General features: G+C 42.3%; 1 protein-coding gene across 19 annotated transcripts; it reads right to left on the bottom strand.

Annotated features, from left to right (window-relative positions):
• Positions 1-5,074: 5,074 nt before the first annotated feature.
• Positions 5,075-17,435, bottom strand: NSDHL (NAD(P) dependent steroid dehydrogenase-like). Of its 19 annotated transcripts, XM_068957427.1 has the most exons (11): positions 17,331-17,365; positions 16,619-16,729; positions 16,070-16,209; positions 15,508-15,563; positions 13,927-14,018; positions 12,637-12,798; positions 11,507-11,653; positions 10,512-10,640; positions 8,559-8,701; positions 6,800-6,902; positions 5,075-6,099 (listed from the first exon to the last, which is right to left on the bottom strand). In XM_068957427.1, the coding sequence occupies exons 5-11, from the start codon at positions 13,930-13,932 to the stop codon at positions 5,764-5,766; spliced, it is 1,026 nt and encodes a 341-aa protein (XP_068813528.1). In that variant the 5' UTR covers positions 13,933-14,018; positions 15,508-15,563; positions 16,070-16,209; positions 16,619-16,729; positions 17,331-17,365; the 3' UTR covers positions 5,075-5,763. The 19 variants fall into 19 exon arrangements, with proteins under 19 accessions (XP_068813528.1, XP_068813527.1, XP_068813529.1 ...); XM_068957426.1 differs by lacking the exon at positions 16,619-16,729 and having other exon boundaries at positions 17,331-17,403; XM_068957428.1 differs by lacking the exon at positions 16,619-16,729 and having other exon boundaries at positions 17,356-17,401.
• Positions 17,436-17,557: the final 122 nt, after the last annotated feature.

Genomic DNA, 17,557 nt, shown 5'->3' with positions numbered 1-17,557 from the left:
GCACAGTTAGCGCTGGTTAATGTTTGTTTCACTACTGTTTATCTGCCTCCCTTATGGTCTTAGTGCATTGCAAAGCAGAACACTTGGGATCAGTGAAACATAAGAATTGCCTCACACAAGGAAGCTGCAGCCACAGAAACCACTTGCAGAGCGGAGAGAATGCCTAACAGCAAAAGATTTAAAGGACTCAGGCTGCTTAGCTCCACAAAAAGAAAACGGAGATGACTTGACCCTGGTGTAGGAAAATTTTCAGGGAGAGAACATATGAAGGGCATTTCCATCCAGGAAATAAAAATAAGAAAGATGATGACTGATGCTTAAACTAGGCACATTCCCACTGAAAATTAGATTTTGGGTTTGAAGTTTTGGTTTGGGGGTTTTTTGGAACAGCAATGGGTATTAAACACTGCCAGTGCTCTGAAACATGAACAGATTAGTTCTCCATTTCTTGAAGAAGTCCAGAAGCTGTCTCAGAAGGGACTCCTTAGCCAAACCCCAGCATCTGGGTCACATAGAGTTAGCGCCTGAAAGCTGACAGCTAGCAATGTAGATCACGCTAGCAGGTCTGGCTGGCTGTGAACTGCAGTTACCTGGTAGGGTAAATCAGTCTGCTCTAAGCTTTCTGCTGCCATGGGCACGCTACTCCCAGAGACAGCCAGTTTAAAACCAGTTTGCATAACTCTACAATATGTTCCTTTCTAGAGGGGCAGTACGCATACCTTTTGAAATAGTGATGTCTAGAAGGTAGGAACCTGCTCAAGTCACACAACCAGACAGCCAATTTTACAGGAAGATGGGTGTACCAGGTAGCACAGTGATTCTTGTCACGACTGACAACAGTGGACTTCCACCCAGAGGCACACAACAACAATGGGCTTCCACCTAGAGGCACACAATCTCCCTGAGTAGTGCAGCTTGTATTTGAACAGTTGTTACGATATATTCTCAAAATTATCGAGTCTTTTCTAGCCATGAATTATGACTTAACAACACTCAGGCGTACTGAATTCCACTGGAACATTTCCTGCCTTTGGGATGACACTTTCTCCTGTGCAACTAGCCAGCCCTCATCCTTGCAGTGAAGGTAGAAGGAAGGTCACAAATCAATCAATCCTTTGGCCTTTCCCAAGGTGACAGAAAACCAAAGCTTCAGCAGAGATTGAGTAGAGCTGTGATGAGTAGAAGGGCGTAAAATCACTACACCCATTTGTTGCAAGGCAATCAAACTGGTTTTTCATGAGGTGTCATTACGAAGCACTGCCAAAATGCCAGACCTCACCTTCCTAATAGCAGGTAGCAAAACAGAATCGTACATGCTTCACTATTTAGTGCTAGAATACGGTAATCTCACCAGGAAACCGCCCATGGTCATAACGACACACCTTTACAGAAGGCCAGGAGCTCTCAGGGCTAAGACAAGATGAGCTTGCCAGCAAACACAGGGCATAAGAGAGGCTGTGGCTAGAGTGTCAGGCTGATGGTATTGCTAAGACAGTAAAACCACATGTGCAATCTGGTAGCAGAAACACCTCAAACGTGCTCTGTTGCAAGTACAGAGATGCCTATTCACTTCTCATCACCAGCTCAGCAAGTTGCTTCTGGGCTCTGAGACAAACAAGTTGCTCTCCTTTTCCCATGGTAATGACAAGTTGCACCATCACTTACACCTGTGGGCCTGGCGCTCTCCAAACGTTTACACAAGCATTAGCGAAACTCGGCAACCAATTCTCTCAAGGGTCACGTTCCAGCCCACTCATGCCATATTTGGCTCTGCAGGGCTAAAAGGTGTGGGAAGTCATACCAGTGCTTGGAGACTACTAGCATCAGCAGATGTGAATAACGTATGCAAGGATCTACTGAGTCAAAAGACGCCACGTACCCAGTTTCATAAAAGGCTGCATTTGAGCAGTGTGATGGCATGGTAGGTCCCTGTATTTGTAAGTCTTGAAAGGCAGTGAGCTTCCACAGTTGTAACTGAACCTCAGGCCTGTGCCATGCTAATGTTATCCTCCACCTGAAACCTTCTACATACTCATCTCAGGCTTGACTTAAATTGGCCTCCATGTCTCTCTGCTCACTGGACATGCAAGACAGTTTCTCACCTGCTTTTTCAACAATTGCTCCTCTTACCTCTTTCAAGCACTTACAATCAAGTCGTCATTTTAATTTCCTGGCAGCAAGGTGTATCCGGACAAGGGCTCCCCAGCGGTCTAACTAAGGGCAAGACTGCAAGGCATGTCTTTGACTGCAACATTCCTCCAGTGCTTATGTGCCCTTTCAGTCTTTCTTTTAAGAGAGGGAATGGCGTTCCCAGTTACTTTAACTCCACCTAGAACTGAAAAAAGCACCTTTCTTCCTCTCTCTCATTCCTGTTTCTCTAGAGGAAGCAGTAGACAATATCTCCTTTATCTCTCCCACTGCTCCTCAAACCAAGAAATGTCTCAGGTCAGCAAAATTAGTAATTGCAGCAAGAAAAAGCCAAGAAAGCAAAGCAAGAGAGAGAAAAAGTTCAAAGAGAGCTCTGGAAGAAATTCTTTGACGCCTCTGGCAGCTCTTACTGAGTGTTACTGACAGTGGCAGACTGCAACTGCATTTGACCCAAGATACTTGAAAGAAACCTTTGGCAATGGCAGTTTTGCTTTCTGTGCCCCTCTCCCCCCACAAAAAGATACGGGTTGTGAAGAGGAAGCATGACAAATAACTCACAGGAAGAAGAGAATGAAAGGATACAATCGGTTTGCACAGAAAATGCAAGATGAGGCTTAAACGGGAGATCGCTCTCGAGAAATGCTGAGAAAATCAGCTCAGAGGAGCAGGTTTGGTCAGGGAAAGAAGCAACTATGGATGGAGCAAGGTTTCTCCTCTGTAATGGCCAGGGGTATAGATACGCTGACATTAGGCTCTACCACAGCAACCGTGTGGGTTTACTTCTGTTTTGAAAAACAGAAGCTAGTCAGATTCCCTGAAGAAATGTTGGGAACTGATCTAATTATGTAGGGAGTACCAAGTCAAACCAATTTCAGCACGATGCAATGCTTCTTTCAGAGCCCAACACTGGGAAACCACTCGCCCCCATGGAAGCAAACCTCTGATTTACTCTTGTTGTATTAACCAAACATGTGAGGGAAAACATATTGCCTGCTGCTTTTTATCCAGCAGACTTGAACTTCCAGTGCCTCCTGTTTCTGTAGCACCTGCTGGGTAGATGTTATTCACCTCTTACCCTGACACTTCTCCAAGGACACAGGGAGATGAGTAACCCTCCACTAGAACTATGTCCAAGGACTGTGAAACAGGCTTTTAGGACTGGTTGAAGCTGCAGGACAAATACAGCTGGGAAATGCCACCTAGAGGCCAAAATGTGCTTTTGCTAGCTTATTTCTTATTTTTGACTTCAAGTAATTACACAGTGCTTGCTCTTCTCACTTAGTAACATTCTGTTCTCTCACCCCCTCTCTGAGTGAGGGTAGCGTTATTTTTAATTTGCAGATGGGGAGCTGAAGCTTAGAGAGATGGTCAGGTGTACCCCATCATGCAGCACGGGGCAGAGTTGAGTTCCCAACAGACTGATCTGCCCATGCTTCCTGCTGCACTGCAGCATGAGTCCCAAAAGCAGTACTGTTTTGTCAATACAGCATTGCACCTCAGCTCAAATACTCTGTTCCTCAGGGATATTTGCATGTACCATTTAGGTGTAGCAGCCACCTCTACTGCATGTAGCAGAGGTATGTTTGAATTGCCTGTTTTCACAAGGCCATTCTTCTGCTAATAATGAGTTAAAAGTGTAATGGCAGTCGGTACATTTCAAAAATTGGTATTGAGCCCAGCTCCACAGAGAGGAACATGAACATATTTTGGCCCTTCCTCACTCCTTAAAGCAGGTGAGAAGTTGGGCCTTTTACAAAGCCCTGGCAATAAAGCAATGCCTCTCTGCCAGGCATGCTTTTACCATGTGAGCGTTCTCTTCCTAAGTCACAAATTTTTAAAGATCTGAATGGGAAACTTGTATCCACTTACGTTATAGAAATAGGATCTTTCCAATAACAATGGATTAGTGCCAGCACATTGATGCTATTTGCCTTAAACGACTGCATGGGGCAAAACAGCTCAGGCTTTTAACCGCGGCATCTGCCTTAGTCCACTGACACTGGATATGGGATGACAAATAGGTTCCAGAAAACTATGGATTCACAGGGCTTCTTTGGATCTACACGCTGCTGAAGAATTGCAACTCAAGCTTTCAATTCGAGCTTTAAATGTTTAATCCTGTGGCCCACAAAAAACAGCCAAGGTGGCTAAGCTGTCAATAGCAACTGTGTGAAGAGCAAACTGACCCAAGCAATCAGCTAGTATTTACTTCAAGATCTAGCATGGCAAACTTTGGTTAAAAAAAAAAAAAAAAACACACACCCACCAACAACAAAACTAGCTGTTAAAAGAATCAAATAAAAATTCCCAGGAAAAAAGACCAACAAAAAACTTTCCAGAAAATAACAAGCAGTTAAAATAGTGTTATTTCTATGGGATTCTAGCAGTACACAGAACTCCCAGATGAGGTTAAGGCTCATTGAACTAGACACAATATGAGCACATAGTCAGGCACCTCCCATACATTTTGAAATTTGAAATACCAAGGCTCCTGGAGACAGGAGCTGGCAGACAGATGTTCCAATTCTAACCTAAGCTCTTAGCAAGCACTTAGCAAGATTATGGGGTAAAGTAAACTTAGTATAAATGTCAAACTAAACAGCTTGGTGAACATAGTATTATGATAACCATTTTCTTGTGGGAAAGAGTTTTTCATGTAATGAATGGTCAAAGCAACAGAATCATCAGTACTGGACAGTAGCATGCCAGACGAGACTGGAGCCTTGTGCAGCAGGATCTTTGATATAACGTAATTCCCATGGGGAGCGAGCTAGCTACGGTAAAAATAGTACGTGCTGACTGAAAACAGCCACAGCAAAAATTCCCCCCCCTCACCTTCCCCAAAGGGAAAGACTAAAATCCTATTTATGCTGAGATGTTCAGAACAGAATCTGCCTTTTCAAAGACGGAACATAAGATTTCAAAATTGTTTCTTCTTGATTTATTTGTGTTACTTTTGAATAGAAATAGGCTCCTTCAAAAACAAAGGCACAAGCTTCCTTACAAGGACAAGCCTAGCATGCCATTTCTCCGGTTTTCTTCCAATCCCTCAAAAAGTTGTCAGATCACCCATCAATCATGGGGAGATCCAAGAGCAGTCCCAGAATAATAAAATCAACTTCCATAATTTAAAAGAAATGCTGGCAGAACTCCTTTTTGGTGTGAACTTCTGTTTCATGGCTTTTGTATAGAAAAGGCCAAGCCATAGAGAGGAACCAATCATAAGTATTTCATCACCCAATTGCAGCTACGAGAAGAGGCAGCTGTAATCACCAGAGCAACAAAACAGATGACATGGGTGGAGAGAGAAGAGCAAGGAATGCTGATCTGTTGGTTTGGGATTGAAAAGGGCACAGCAGGGTGTTTGTTTATCCATAGCCCATAGGGTTCAGTAACTGTTTCAGAAAAAAAAACAGTTACATCAAAGAAAAGAACTGTTGGCACAGCTACTATACGAAGTTTTTTCAAGCCAGAGTTATCTCTTTCTTGATGATGGCGATGAGGCAGAGGGACTTAAAGAAGATTCCTTTTTCCAAAGAATTAGGGAAGCTTGCTTCGGTGGTAAGTTGTCAAAGCACTGGAAAACCAAGTAGAAAAAAATCCCCCCAGGACTTCTCAGGCCTTAGCCCGGCGTAGATGGGGGTAGCTCTGCAGAGTCCTCTCTATTGCTTCATCCAAGCTCACCACTGGCTTGTAGCCCATGTCTCTTTTGGCCCGTTCACAGCTGTAGTAGTGAAAAGTTCCAGCTAATGCTACCCGCATAGGGGTAAAAGTGGGCTTGATGGTGACCAGTGGACTTAGCAGCAACAGCACAAGAGAAAGGAAGAGGGCAAGGTAATATGCCAGCCAATAGGGGATCTGGTACTTGGGTGCATCGTAGTTCAAGCCAGTCAAAATACGGGACATGAATGCCCAGAAAGGAACAGGTTCATCATTTGTGATATGAAATGCCTGGAAGAGAGGAAGACAGAAAGCCAGATGATAAAAACATTACTGTTGCACAAACTCATTTCTATGCTGGCCCAACTCATGTTCAAGCTGATGAAACTGATATCCCAGACTTGACTGCGAAGATGTTTCCACGAGAAACTGATTTGCACCAATAACCTCTATGTGAAAAGTGACGAACCCCTTCTTTGCTAAGAAAGCTGGCTGCTCCTGACATTCTGGACCTTAGATTATTCATAAATGGTCAAACTGAACGATACAATACAATGCAAACAGGCTAAAGCATCCTGGCTGTACATATTGTGCATGCCTAGAGCACAGCGGTACTATGAAAATCTATAAACATTTCTACTGTTCAGAACTGCATTGCAAGAGCTAAGTAACTGCGTTTCTTAAGGGTGCCAAGAATTTTGCCTGGATTTCCTCTCACAAGAAGTTTTATAGAATGAAGTTAAAGTATATTCACATATCTTAGCCTACGTGCTTGCAAAGAATGGTCATCAGATGTACAACCAATCATTATGGTCACAGACAGAAAACATGGATGTATTTGTGTGAGCTATTTCCACTCATCTCCAAGATGTTCAATACACACGAAATCAGCATTAACTACAGAACAGACACATGGAATGAGGTGAGGTTTGCAGGTGAAGTCTGGCAAGGTTACATCCACTCTCCTACTACTTGCTAGTTCCTTTCTTACCTTCCCACACAGGGGAGAGTCTTTCTCAAGATGTTCTGCTGCTAGAATGTGTCCATGCACCACATTTTCCACATAGGTGAAATCTACCAAGTTCTTTCCATCTCTGCATAGACAAAAGGAAGAAGTTTAACCTAAAGGTAATCCAGGTTGAAAATTTGTTTGTGGCAAAAAAAAAAAAAAAAAAAAAAAAAGGCTTTCACACAACATATAGTTGTTCTAAGTTTCCTCTTCTCCCCTTCTGTTGTGCTGCAACTTCAGACAATACCCTGCCAGAAAGATGGAAGTCTCTACATCTTCAGAAGGCTTGAGACAGAGTCAAAGCTGTTATTGTCTCAGCTCTTGTCATGACCCTCAGAAAGTTTCCACTCCTGTAAGAGTGCCCTTTTTAAACCTCACATGTTACCAAATTTCTAGGTGTTTCAAATCCTAGAGGTCTCAGAATCAGAAGCACGATCCACAGAAGAACAGACAGAAATAGAGTAGTAACAGAAAGTCACTTAAGGACAAGCTTTCAATTATGAATTTCTTGGCTCATAAAATTTTAACTTACTCCCTCAGTAAGCCAATTCAGCCCTAGCAGAAACAGATTTAACCCACTGTGTTAAATCTATCTCTGCATGGAATTAGAAAATGAATCTGCCTATCACTTTCAAGAGTCTAGTTAAATCAAACAAACTGTTTGTTACAAAACCATCATCACACTCCTCTTGCCATGAAAACAATATTGCTGTAATCCAACATTCTGAGGACTGATAATTCTCATTCCTGGCATTCATGGATGAATGGCTATTTTATTCTCTTTCCTGGAAGGTCTTTATAGCACAGGTCTTTATAGCACCAGAAAAATTCAGATGAGGAAGGCATATTTGAGCTGGAAGAAAGTGAAGAATGGCACAAACTGGAAAGCTTGAGTTTATTCAGGTTTGCTACTCAGCTCAGTTTGAGAGATCAGTTCAGAAGTAAAGTGCAACAAAGACTAGGAACCAAAAAAACCACCCTATTCCATTTCTTCCTCCTACCCCAGTCTGCATACATATTCATTCACATGTGCTCATACACACACAAACCAGCCCCCCGCACACAATAAAAATCTATTATAAATTTAAAAAGAGATTTAGTTTCAAGAGCAGAATACAACCACTAAAAAAAATCCTTAGTCATAGCTTTAATTCTTTCTTGCTCTAAAATTTCAGTAGTCCACTAGAAGCTGTGCCAGGCACAATAATAAGGCAAATATCTTTGATCTTATTATCACAAATATTAAAACACAGTTAGAATGTGGGTATGACAGTAAGACCCCCAAATGCCAGAAGTGTATAACAAGTAAATTAACAGCAAGTAATCTGAGCAGTCTTGTATTTAAGAAGAGAACTCTTAGGTTGTACAAAGATCACTCAAGCTGTGTGAGCTTTCCTCACTGGTATTAGTTTTGCATGAAGAACACTCATTCCTCTGAGTGCATGAGTCCCTCACAGAGAAGAATTCTTAAAAAAGAATCTTGGATCCTCAGTGAAAAAGTGAAGAAAATTACTTTTTTCCTAGAATTATGTTGCGGTTCCCAAGCAGAAACTACCAGTGCAGAAGGTTAAATCCCGCTTCCTCCTCAGAGGGCATCATAGGACAGAGACTAAGAATAGAGAAGATCATTCTGTGCCACTACACTACTACTAATTTAATATTATTCCCTTCTAAAAAGGGCTTTGTAGGTTTAGCATGAATTTTAACAAAAATGACTGTAAAATGACTGAACCTTACTCACCCAATCATGAACTTCATTTTGCCACTCTTAGCTGCCTGAATGAGGATGGGAACCAGCTGAGGATCTCTAGGACCAAATATCCCATGTGGGCGAATGGCAGTAGTAAAGAAATTGTTGTCTGGGTCATTTGCTGTCAGCACTTCCTGTAGGGGAAAAAAAGATATTCCAATCAGGAGAGAGAGGCTGTGAAGAAAGATTTGGCTTAGCAATATAGCCCTACCTCATCATTAAATGGAGTGGGGGTTCCCACATCTCTTCGAGGAAGATCTCGCTAAAAGAATTATTATTCATCCATATCTTTACAAACTATCCTTCCTCTTATTCTACCTCTTTTCCCACTGCTCGTTAATGAGAAAGGCAAAAGACAAACGTGTATCTGTTTTCACTACTGAACCTACTCAATGAATTGACCGGCAAAGGGAAGGAGCTCTTAAGCTCTCTCAGTTAAGGCCATGAAGACCAGAGGAACTTTGAAAGTTTTTTCACTCCACAAAACCTTTACAGACATGCTGGAGAAAAGATGAAGGACACTAAGCAGTTCAATCTCCATCTCTGTCATCAGTCACTGGGAGCTTTCCATCATAGACCTTCTCAATCACATTCAGAAGGGCTGTCATCCCATTTTCTTGGCAGCACCACGTGCTAAGCAGATTCAATCAATTTCACTGGGAGTTTCCAAACAATGCGTTCTACTAATTTTTTAATAGCTGCTATCTTTCCTGTTAAAAGCCAAGAGCAACACATACAAATAAAACACTGAATACTTTCACTGTTTCACCCAGCACAAACATAATCACAAGAACGTTGGGCTAAATTTGATTTCTACTCATAAGCTTCCACTTTATTAGTCCACTTTTTACTGCCAAGCAGTTATGCTTGCAAATGAATAGACGTTTTACTGCTGTGTTTTCAACTAAGCTCTTTTCAAGGAACATAAGAAAAACTGTTAAGTCTAAGACTCTGCTTAACAGGACACACTATCTACTTCAGTCTAGTTGCAAGTGTAAATTCTTCTTACACAAATAAGTTCTTTCCACAGTTAAAATGCAAACAATTGAAAAATGTTTGGAAAAAAAAAATTGTTTTCTTTGATTTAAAACATTGGCATAGCATATTTAAACCACAAATACTGCAGCATTAATACTCTAAAAGCAGAACGGATACTGGTGAGCTGCAGATGTCCAAAGTAGTGAACATTCAGACGTACGGGAGTTTTTTTTTAATACTTTTAACAAGAATATTTTCAGTATATGGCCAAAAGAATGAGCTGACAACATGTTATTAAGCTGGCGTGCTCCTTAATTCTGTCCATCTCCATCTCATCTTGTCCTTCCCCAGTAACCTGTTGACAATCCCCAAAGAAGGACATGTCCACTGCCATTAGTAACTTCAGGCTGCAAATCAGGTAAATGTCATTATGAGACAGCCTTCCAGTAGGAGCAGAGAGGGCAAAATATTGCCCCCAATTGCTCTTAAAGTAAAGCTGGATCAGTTCATAACGGGCATTATGCCATGGCTTGGTGATTTAAGCAGGTGTTTTAAGACCCCTCTGCCAATTCTTTTCTTCTTTGTCCAGAAACAGACCCCCGCACAGTGTATCACACTGTTTCAGTCAACTCTCCAAGTAATTGATGTCACAGTTTTATTTTATTCTCTTTTTATCAGGTAAAAACATTGCTTAGAGTTTCACCAGTGGAGGAAGACAAAACTGAGCATTTATGTCTTTGGACTGGAACAACACTGACAGCTGCTAGGAAAGCATCCCCTGTATTGCTCCATCAGCGTGCTTAGGCAAAAGCTTGGAGGTCACTTGTTAAAGATGGAAGTGGCAGCCACCTGTGGCAGCCTGTTGGGTCCCCCAGGGCATGCCCTACTTCAGGAAGGGCAATTCTTCTGTCCTTACAATAACCTTATTATTAAGAGTAATAGTGTTAAACCTATGATGACAAATACCTTCTCCTGTAGGATCTTCGTTTCTGTGTAATAGTCAATAGGCTTTTTTGCATAAGGGAGGTCTTCTGTTCCATTTTTTATGTCTGTGCCCTCAAAAACAACACTGGCACTGCTAGTTAACACCAGTTTCTGCAGCAGATGTGAAAGAAAACAGTTGTTTGAAACTTAAGACAAAAGGATCGTTGTGTACAGAGTGTGAGTAAAGACAGTCATAGTGTTTAATGAACTGATTCTACAGAGAATGAGCCATGTTCTTCTGGACATGGTTTAACAGAACATCTGAAACTGCAGGTACAAAAACTCTCACATTCTCAATTGATTTCGTCACATTGTTACTGCTGCCTAAAGCAGATGAAAGCACAACTGTTGCCTGAAAGAGCAAGAAATCTTATCAAAGTAGTAAAACACTTCAGAAGCAGATAAAGTATACATTTCAACAAGCTTCCAGTGTAACCAGTCAATAGGAAAACATCTCCAAGGAAAACAGAGGGCCCACTTGACTTGGCACATTTTAATACTTAACGCACTGTGAGTGCTTTTAAGACACATTTGTTCATCTTTACAATAACAATATCATGCAAGAAAAAAAAAAACGTAGGTAATAGATGCCATGAATACGTCCACTGCAGAAAAAAACTATGTTTAGAGTTGGCCTTTTACTAAAAGCATGAAAGAGTCCATCTGTCAGTCGTTCTCCCTTGGGAGAACTCCCAGGTGTCTAGTATGACAGATTCTAATGGATGCTTTTCTTGCAGTCAAGGAAATTGTGATGTGTAGGTTTTCCGTGACCAGCAGGGACTGAGCTTACATCAGACTCTCTCAGTGGGACAGCAACAGAGTCTTCTCTCTTCTACTTAATTGCATGAAACAAATAGGAATTCATCATCTCAGAAAGCTTTGCCTTGCTATCAAACCAGACTGAATTTGGACCACAGTTCAAAAGTTATAAAGTCACATCAGCATCTTATACTCCCCAAGCACTTTTCTGCCCTTACCGGGACTCCAGCTTCTTTGCAGGCTTCAATGACTGTTTTGGTTCCCATAAAATTCACCTTATAAAACAGTTCTCTGTTGTCACTTGAAGGTGCTGGTGATGCACAATGAAATGCCACTGACACACCTTGTAAAGCTGGGAGCAAGGCCTAGAAAACAGACATTACAAGACAGCAATGAAACAGTAAGAACAGTGTCTACTACAAGAGAAGGAAGGATAAAAAACACAGTACAGTTCTTTTTCTCATTCAAATTTCAGGTCATGTTCCTTCCATAAAGGTGAGCAGCAGAAATGCGATCAGCCACTCTAGTCTGCACAGTGTCCTATCCTTCTTGCTAGGCAAAAAAGCACCACATCTTTTTCTTACAGAGAGGAACCTGGGAACACTGAGACCTGGAGGCTATCTAGACAGCTATTTGCAGGCATCTCAAGTTCAGGTATGAGATTCAAGATTACCTGGAGACAGGAGTTAGAAAACTCAGCACACAGCAGGTTTAACATCAACAGCACCCCATGGCACTGTCTGTTTTCGAGATGACTGTCATAAAATTCTGAGACGTGATACCTCATATTAGTGGGGATGCATCTCCTCATATTGCATACAAATATTTTTGCCAAGGCTCGTATGTATGACTGAGTTAAGGCATAACTGTCCAAGAGGTCTTAGTCTGCCTTAACTATGAAAAATAAAATAATGCGTTCTGTCATTCTCATACAGCTGAGGTGAGCTAAGAGAGCACCCACATGCAATCACCAATAGTGATAGTTATTAGACTGTATAACTGAGCTCACAGTAATAGAAATCCTAATACAGGAATAAGTTCTGTTCCTGTCAGCTCCAAGCAGGCCTCAGATATATTTATTTTAATGTTCTAGAAGAGGGTTCTACAGAAAACTTTAGAGTCACTGACTTCACTGGGAAAGGTGAGGGGGAGGACATATGTGTGTTAAAGCACACACATGCTTTAACAACCTGCAAAATGATTTCAGGATACCTGCTACATAAGCAACCATCTCTCACAGAACTGATTCAGTGCTTCAGAAAACGCTTGGTCAGCTGTTTGAACGAACATTAGTTTAAACAGATATCCTTCCCATCTAACCAGCTCATTTACCGTTATTAGTTTGTACCTCTTTGCTGCAGAGATCCCCCAGGAAAAACTGCACCTTCTCATTCTCAAATCCCTTCCGTATATCAAACACATTGACTGAGTAGCCTTTGTCCAGGAGTTGCTCCACCATGTGCTGGCCTAAGAATCCTGAGCCACCGATCACTGTACATTTCCTACCGGCCTGCAGAGACAAAAAAGAAAAAAGTATCATAGCAAGCAAACATACACCAACTGTACAAGTAAACTTTGATATGAACTTTGCAAGATCTTAACGTGCTGGAATTCTGCACAATTGCAACTGTTAAAGTCAGTAACTAGGTTGATTGGAGGAATCTAAATTCAGATATTAAAAGACTTTTCAAGTATGTCTGCACTATCACAGTAACTTCGAATTTAGCCTTGCCAATGATCCTCACATGCTGGTTCATATTTTGGCAGGATTCTGCCACATAATGAAGTGGCTCACCTAGCAAAAGAAGACTGGCTCCAACCAACTCTGCCTTGCTGGTAAAGCCACACAGCACAGGGAACTCAAAATATGAAAACTGTCACAGTTAGCCAGGACAAAGCCATTCCCAGATAATTCTTCCAAACCAAGAAAGCAATCAGGTTAAGGCAAAGCTTATCCTTTTTAATTAGTCATTTGTCTTTTTTGGTTTTTTCCCCCCTCTCTCCTAAAAAGCTTTTTAAAATTAATGGCTGGTCACTAACTGATTCTGATCTGGTCACTCATCTAACTAGAATGAGTCTGGAAACCTCACTGCCAAGACAGAATATACAAGCAATGAGTCTGCAGAAACTTTTGCACAAAGAATGCTCTGTCCTGGTTGGAAATAAATTTGCTTCTTATTATTGATACACAAACTCCACTTCTATAGTTATTCTATTGAGTTGAAGGGAATTTAAACGAAGTGAAACCACACAAAGGCACCAATTGTTTGAAAGTTTCCAAATGCTACATCTTTAAACAAAGGTTCTGCTGAGGAGTTATCAGTTATCCATGACAGAGATGAGAAAACTCCATTCTGCTTGTTCACTTACATTGAAGCATAACTTGTTATTTGGAATAGCACATGCAAAGTAGACTCTAATTAAGAACAAAAAATTCTACTAGTTGGCCCACTGGTCCATCTGGTCCTGGATTCTGTTTTTGATAGTTGCAAGAGAAGAGACTAAACCGAAAGAGTATGCGAGTCTAAGCCCTCCTGCAGTTCACTCCCCTCATATTCCCCCAGCATCCACAAGATGATGTTCTGGAAATGACAGAAGAGACAGCGTTGTCTCTTCCTTTTAGTATCCACTTCTGTACCTCCATGTACTTAGCTGACTCCTTTTTGACCTTGCTGGTCACGTCTGTCTCCACAACTTGTGCGTCAGCAAATTCCAGAAGTTCACTACCTGCTGTGTAAAGTAGTCTGTTATCTTTTTTAGGCCTATTTCCTACTACCAAGCGCTCCCTAGCTTTAATATCACAGGGGATTCAGCGAATAATAGTTTTATATTTGCCTTACTCATCATGTTCCTGATTTTGCAAACTCAATGACATCACTCCCCTTACCAGTCTCCTCTCCACGTTGAGGAACCCTAGCCTTTCTAGCCTCTCCTCAAGCGTCATTTGCTCCATTCCAATGATATTTTACCTGTCTTTCCCTGTACTCTTTCATATTCCAGCACGTTCTTCATAAATTGGGAATACCAGAACTGTACACAGTACTTAAGATGTAGGTAAATCCAAGTTTTACACAGCAGCAAAATGATGTCCTTCATCTGGCTCAAAGTCTGAGAACCATTTTCTAGTACTACAGATTAGATGGTCCAAGTTCTTCTGTAGGACAGCTTCCCCCTTGCCTAAGTAAGGCATAGTATTCTAACTGGTGATAAAAAGCAGACTTATTTAAATAATCTTTAGTGTATATTTATAATATACAGTACAACCTAGTGCACAGACCCTGTGGGCAAGTCCTAAATAAACCAATTCAAAGACCAGAATCAGTATAACTGCAGCTAACACACTACTACTCCTGGACTAACCAGCTCTGTTCAAAAACTGAAGTAGAAAGTCAAGCTATGCATGATTATACCTTTTTTTGGATATAAAAATAGGATTAGGACTATTAGGATAATGATACTATATCCTAATATCATATCCTAATGATAATTAGGATATGACGATATCCTAATATCATATTCTAATGATAATTACAATATGATATGATATTATCTGTCCACAGCGTTGTGCTATGAAGAGAAACAGCTTGCTCAGGCTTTCTAACATGATGCTACATTGCTTTTTTATGTGTTTGTTTTCTAAATATCTGAGATTCACTGCTCTTCTATGAGCTTAAGAAGAGGTTATGAGAAAACAATCTGGAAGGTAGAAATTTATCAAAAACAAGAAACAAAGGTAATGCAACAGAACAGCTTAGGAAGCTGGACTCCTAAGAATGAAGTCTGAACAGCTCTCCAAGCAAGATGTTATTCTTTCCACATTCTAACTTCCTACATTCAATGCCATAATCATGGAAAGAGGTTACGATAGTCTAATACATATCAGGGACTTCAGTTGGGCCCTTATCTGTACTACAACATGGAATATTGTTTTAATGCATGTAGGAATGACCCTGCTGTAACTGAATCTCCAGACCTACTGATTTGGTCTGTTCTTCTTAGAGGCTTTGAGCATTCTTGAGTATCTTCAGAACTGTAACAACAGCAAACTCTCCTGCAAACAGATTCCCTGATGAATCACTTTTCCACAAGCAGTATCTCTGGAGTAGACATTAATGAAGAAAGTCTCACGTCTTTTCTAATAATGTTCAGAGGAAACACTTATGCAAATATGTTTGCATAAGATAGATCTTCATAAAACAACTTCAAGTCCTCCACTTACTGGTCTGAGGCGTGTGGCCATTTCTCAGAGGATTCGTTGCCAATCAGATTTTTTTACTAAAAAAAAAAAAAAAAGGGAAGAATACTACTTTATTCATAATACTCTTATCACGTGCTGAAGTATGCTATTCGGACAAGCCAATTTTTCTTTTTAATTGCAGATTTCTAATTGTGGAAATTGAAGTGTGAAGCCATCATGCTAAAGCGCATGCATGAAAAGAACCAGGTAATATTCCCTGCCCTGTTGAACAAAATAAGCAGCACAACATTAACAGCGACATTAAATAGTGTTCTCAAAAGCACAGTTCTAATAAAATAAAATATTATTGAGAACAAGGGTACTGTTCTTTTTTAACTCCTATTAGCTTCATGCCTCCTTTAAATCTGAATCTTTATACGCCGAGAAAATACGAACATGATTCTAGTCTTTGGCAATCCTCTCTCCAAGAATATACTTGCTCACGAGTGTTAGAAACAATGAAATAAACTGAAGTTCAAGCATTTCAGCATCCGTCTGTTCAAAAACGGCAGACATACATCACACAAGAAATGTAGGTACTTACTGATGCCTGTCAGTAAACAGATGGGAACCAGTGCTGAGATGTTCCAAGTTATCACACCACAGGCTGTTGGTGCCACCAGAGTTTCATTGAAATATATTCTTCCTCCCAGCAATAACGGAATACCCAACTCAGCTGGGATCCTACATTATGACATATAATTCAAAGACAGAAAAACAGACTATCTCTATTTAGATCTGTGTACAATACACACACAAAAAAACTGCACATGAAGATTTCTGATGGTTTTAAAGTGACTTTAAACCAACAATATCACAAACTACTGCCTTGAAGGCTGATTCCTCATTCCTAGTCAGATGTTCTCATCATCTCCCCCTTTTCATGTACTGAGATGGATCAAGGACATGACTAGTTGAAAGTTAATCATTTTCTGCCTGGATTGGTCTTCAGCCAGGGCAGGTCTCTGACCTATCTCATTTCACAAACACGTGAATACCACTGCCAACGCAACTGGAGGAGACCCAGGTGAGCACAAAGGGTAGGACCTCCAACAACAGCTGCACCAATGCTGCAATAAAGTTATCATCGTACCATGCTCACAAGTATACGTCACGCAAGCAAATACACCTGCTGAACCAGCTCACTCAGTGCGTTGCACAGCTTGCAGTTCCCTTGTTTTTATTTTCTGAAAAGGCCTTTGAACTGACAAGTAAAAAGTCAAACACAGAGGCACGACTGGTGCTGGTCCAGCCACAAAGAGTAAGTTGGTTTGGAAGAACCACCACGAAGGTGATCTACCCTCCAGCTGTCCCCACTTCCCCACTCCCACATCCTCCTCCCATACAGGCTTTACCCTCCTTCAAAAGGCTATTTATGAACCGCGCTGTCTCCAGCTTCCTTCCAGCTCCTTCACCCCCCCCCATTCCCAAAGACCTTTCCTCACCTCCTCAGCCTCTCTCCCACCACACACACCCCACTTTCCTCAGGCGCCCCCAGACTGCTCCTCCCCAGCCCCCCCTCACCCCCAGCCTCTCACCCCCAGCCTCCCTCCACACAGCCCCGGCCTCCCGCACTCCCCGGCCCCCCTCACGGCCCCCTCACCCCCAGCCTCTCACCCCCAGCCTCCCTCCACACAGCCCGGGCCTCCCGCACTCCCCGGCCCCCCTCACGGCCCCCTCACCCCCAGCCTCTCACCCCCAGCCTCCCTCCACACAGCCCCGGCCTCCCGCACTCCCCGGCCCCCCTCACGGCCCCCCATCCTGGCCCCCCCACATCCCCGCACTACCCCCCCCCCCCAACTCACTCCTTCGGCCGCCGCCGCCACCCACCTACCGCCGCTCCTCACGGCCGGGCGCCCCAGCCCCTCCCCCTGCACCGCCCACGCCCTCCCCGCGCACCAATCAGCGCCGAGGTTTCGGCCAGCCCCACCCACTCGCCGGGCTCTCCAGTCCCTGCTCCGCCCACGCGCCCTGGGCCCAGCATCGCGCCAGCCGGCTAGCGCTCGCTGATTGGTCCTCGGCCTCCCCACTT

This window comes from Struthio camelus, chromosome 11, assembly GCF_040807025.1.
Source record: "Struthio camelus isolate bStrCam1 chromosome 11, bStrCam1.hap1, whole genome shotgun sequence".
In the NCBI taxonomy this organism is placed as follows: Eukaryota; Metazoa; Chordata; class Aves; order Struthioniformes; family Struthionidae; genus Struthio; species Struthio camelus.
The sequence above is the reverse complement of the archived record's forward strand: the minus strand, read 5'-3'. Positions and strand labels throughout refer to the sequence as shown.

Excerpts from the sequence above, each read along its gene's own strand:
- NSDHL (XM_068957420.1), bottom strand. The coding sequence starts at position 15,528 with ATGGCCACACGCCTCAGACCA. Across the intron at positions 12,799-15,507 it reads TGGCCACACGCCTCAGACCA|GCCGGTAGGAAATGTACAGT; the intron begins GTAAGTGGAGGA and ends TTGTCTCTGCAG. Across the intron at positions 6,903-8,558 it reads AAAATGAAGTTCATGATTGG|AGATGGAAAGAACTTGGTAG; the intron begins GTGAGTAAGGTT and ends TTGTCTATGCAG.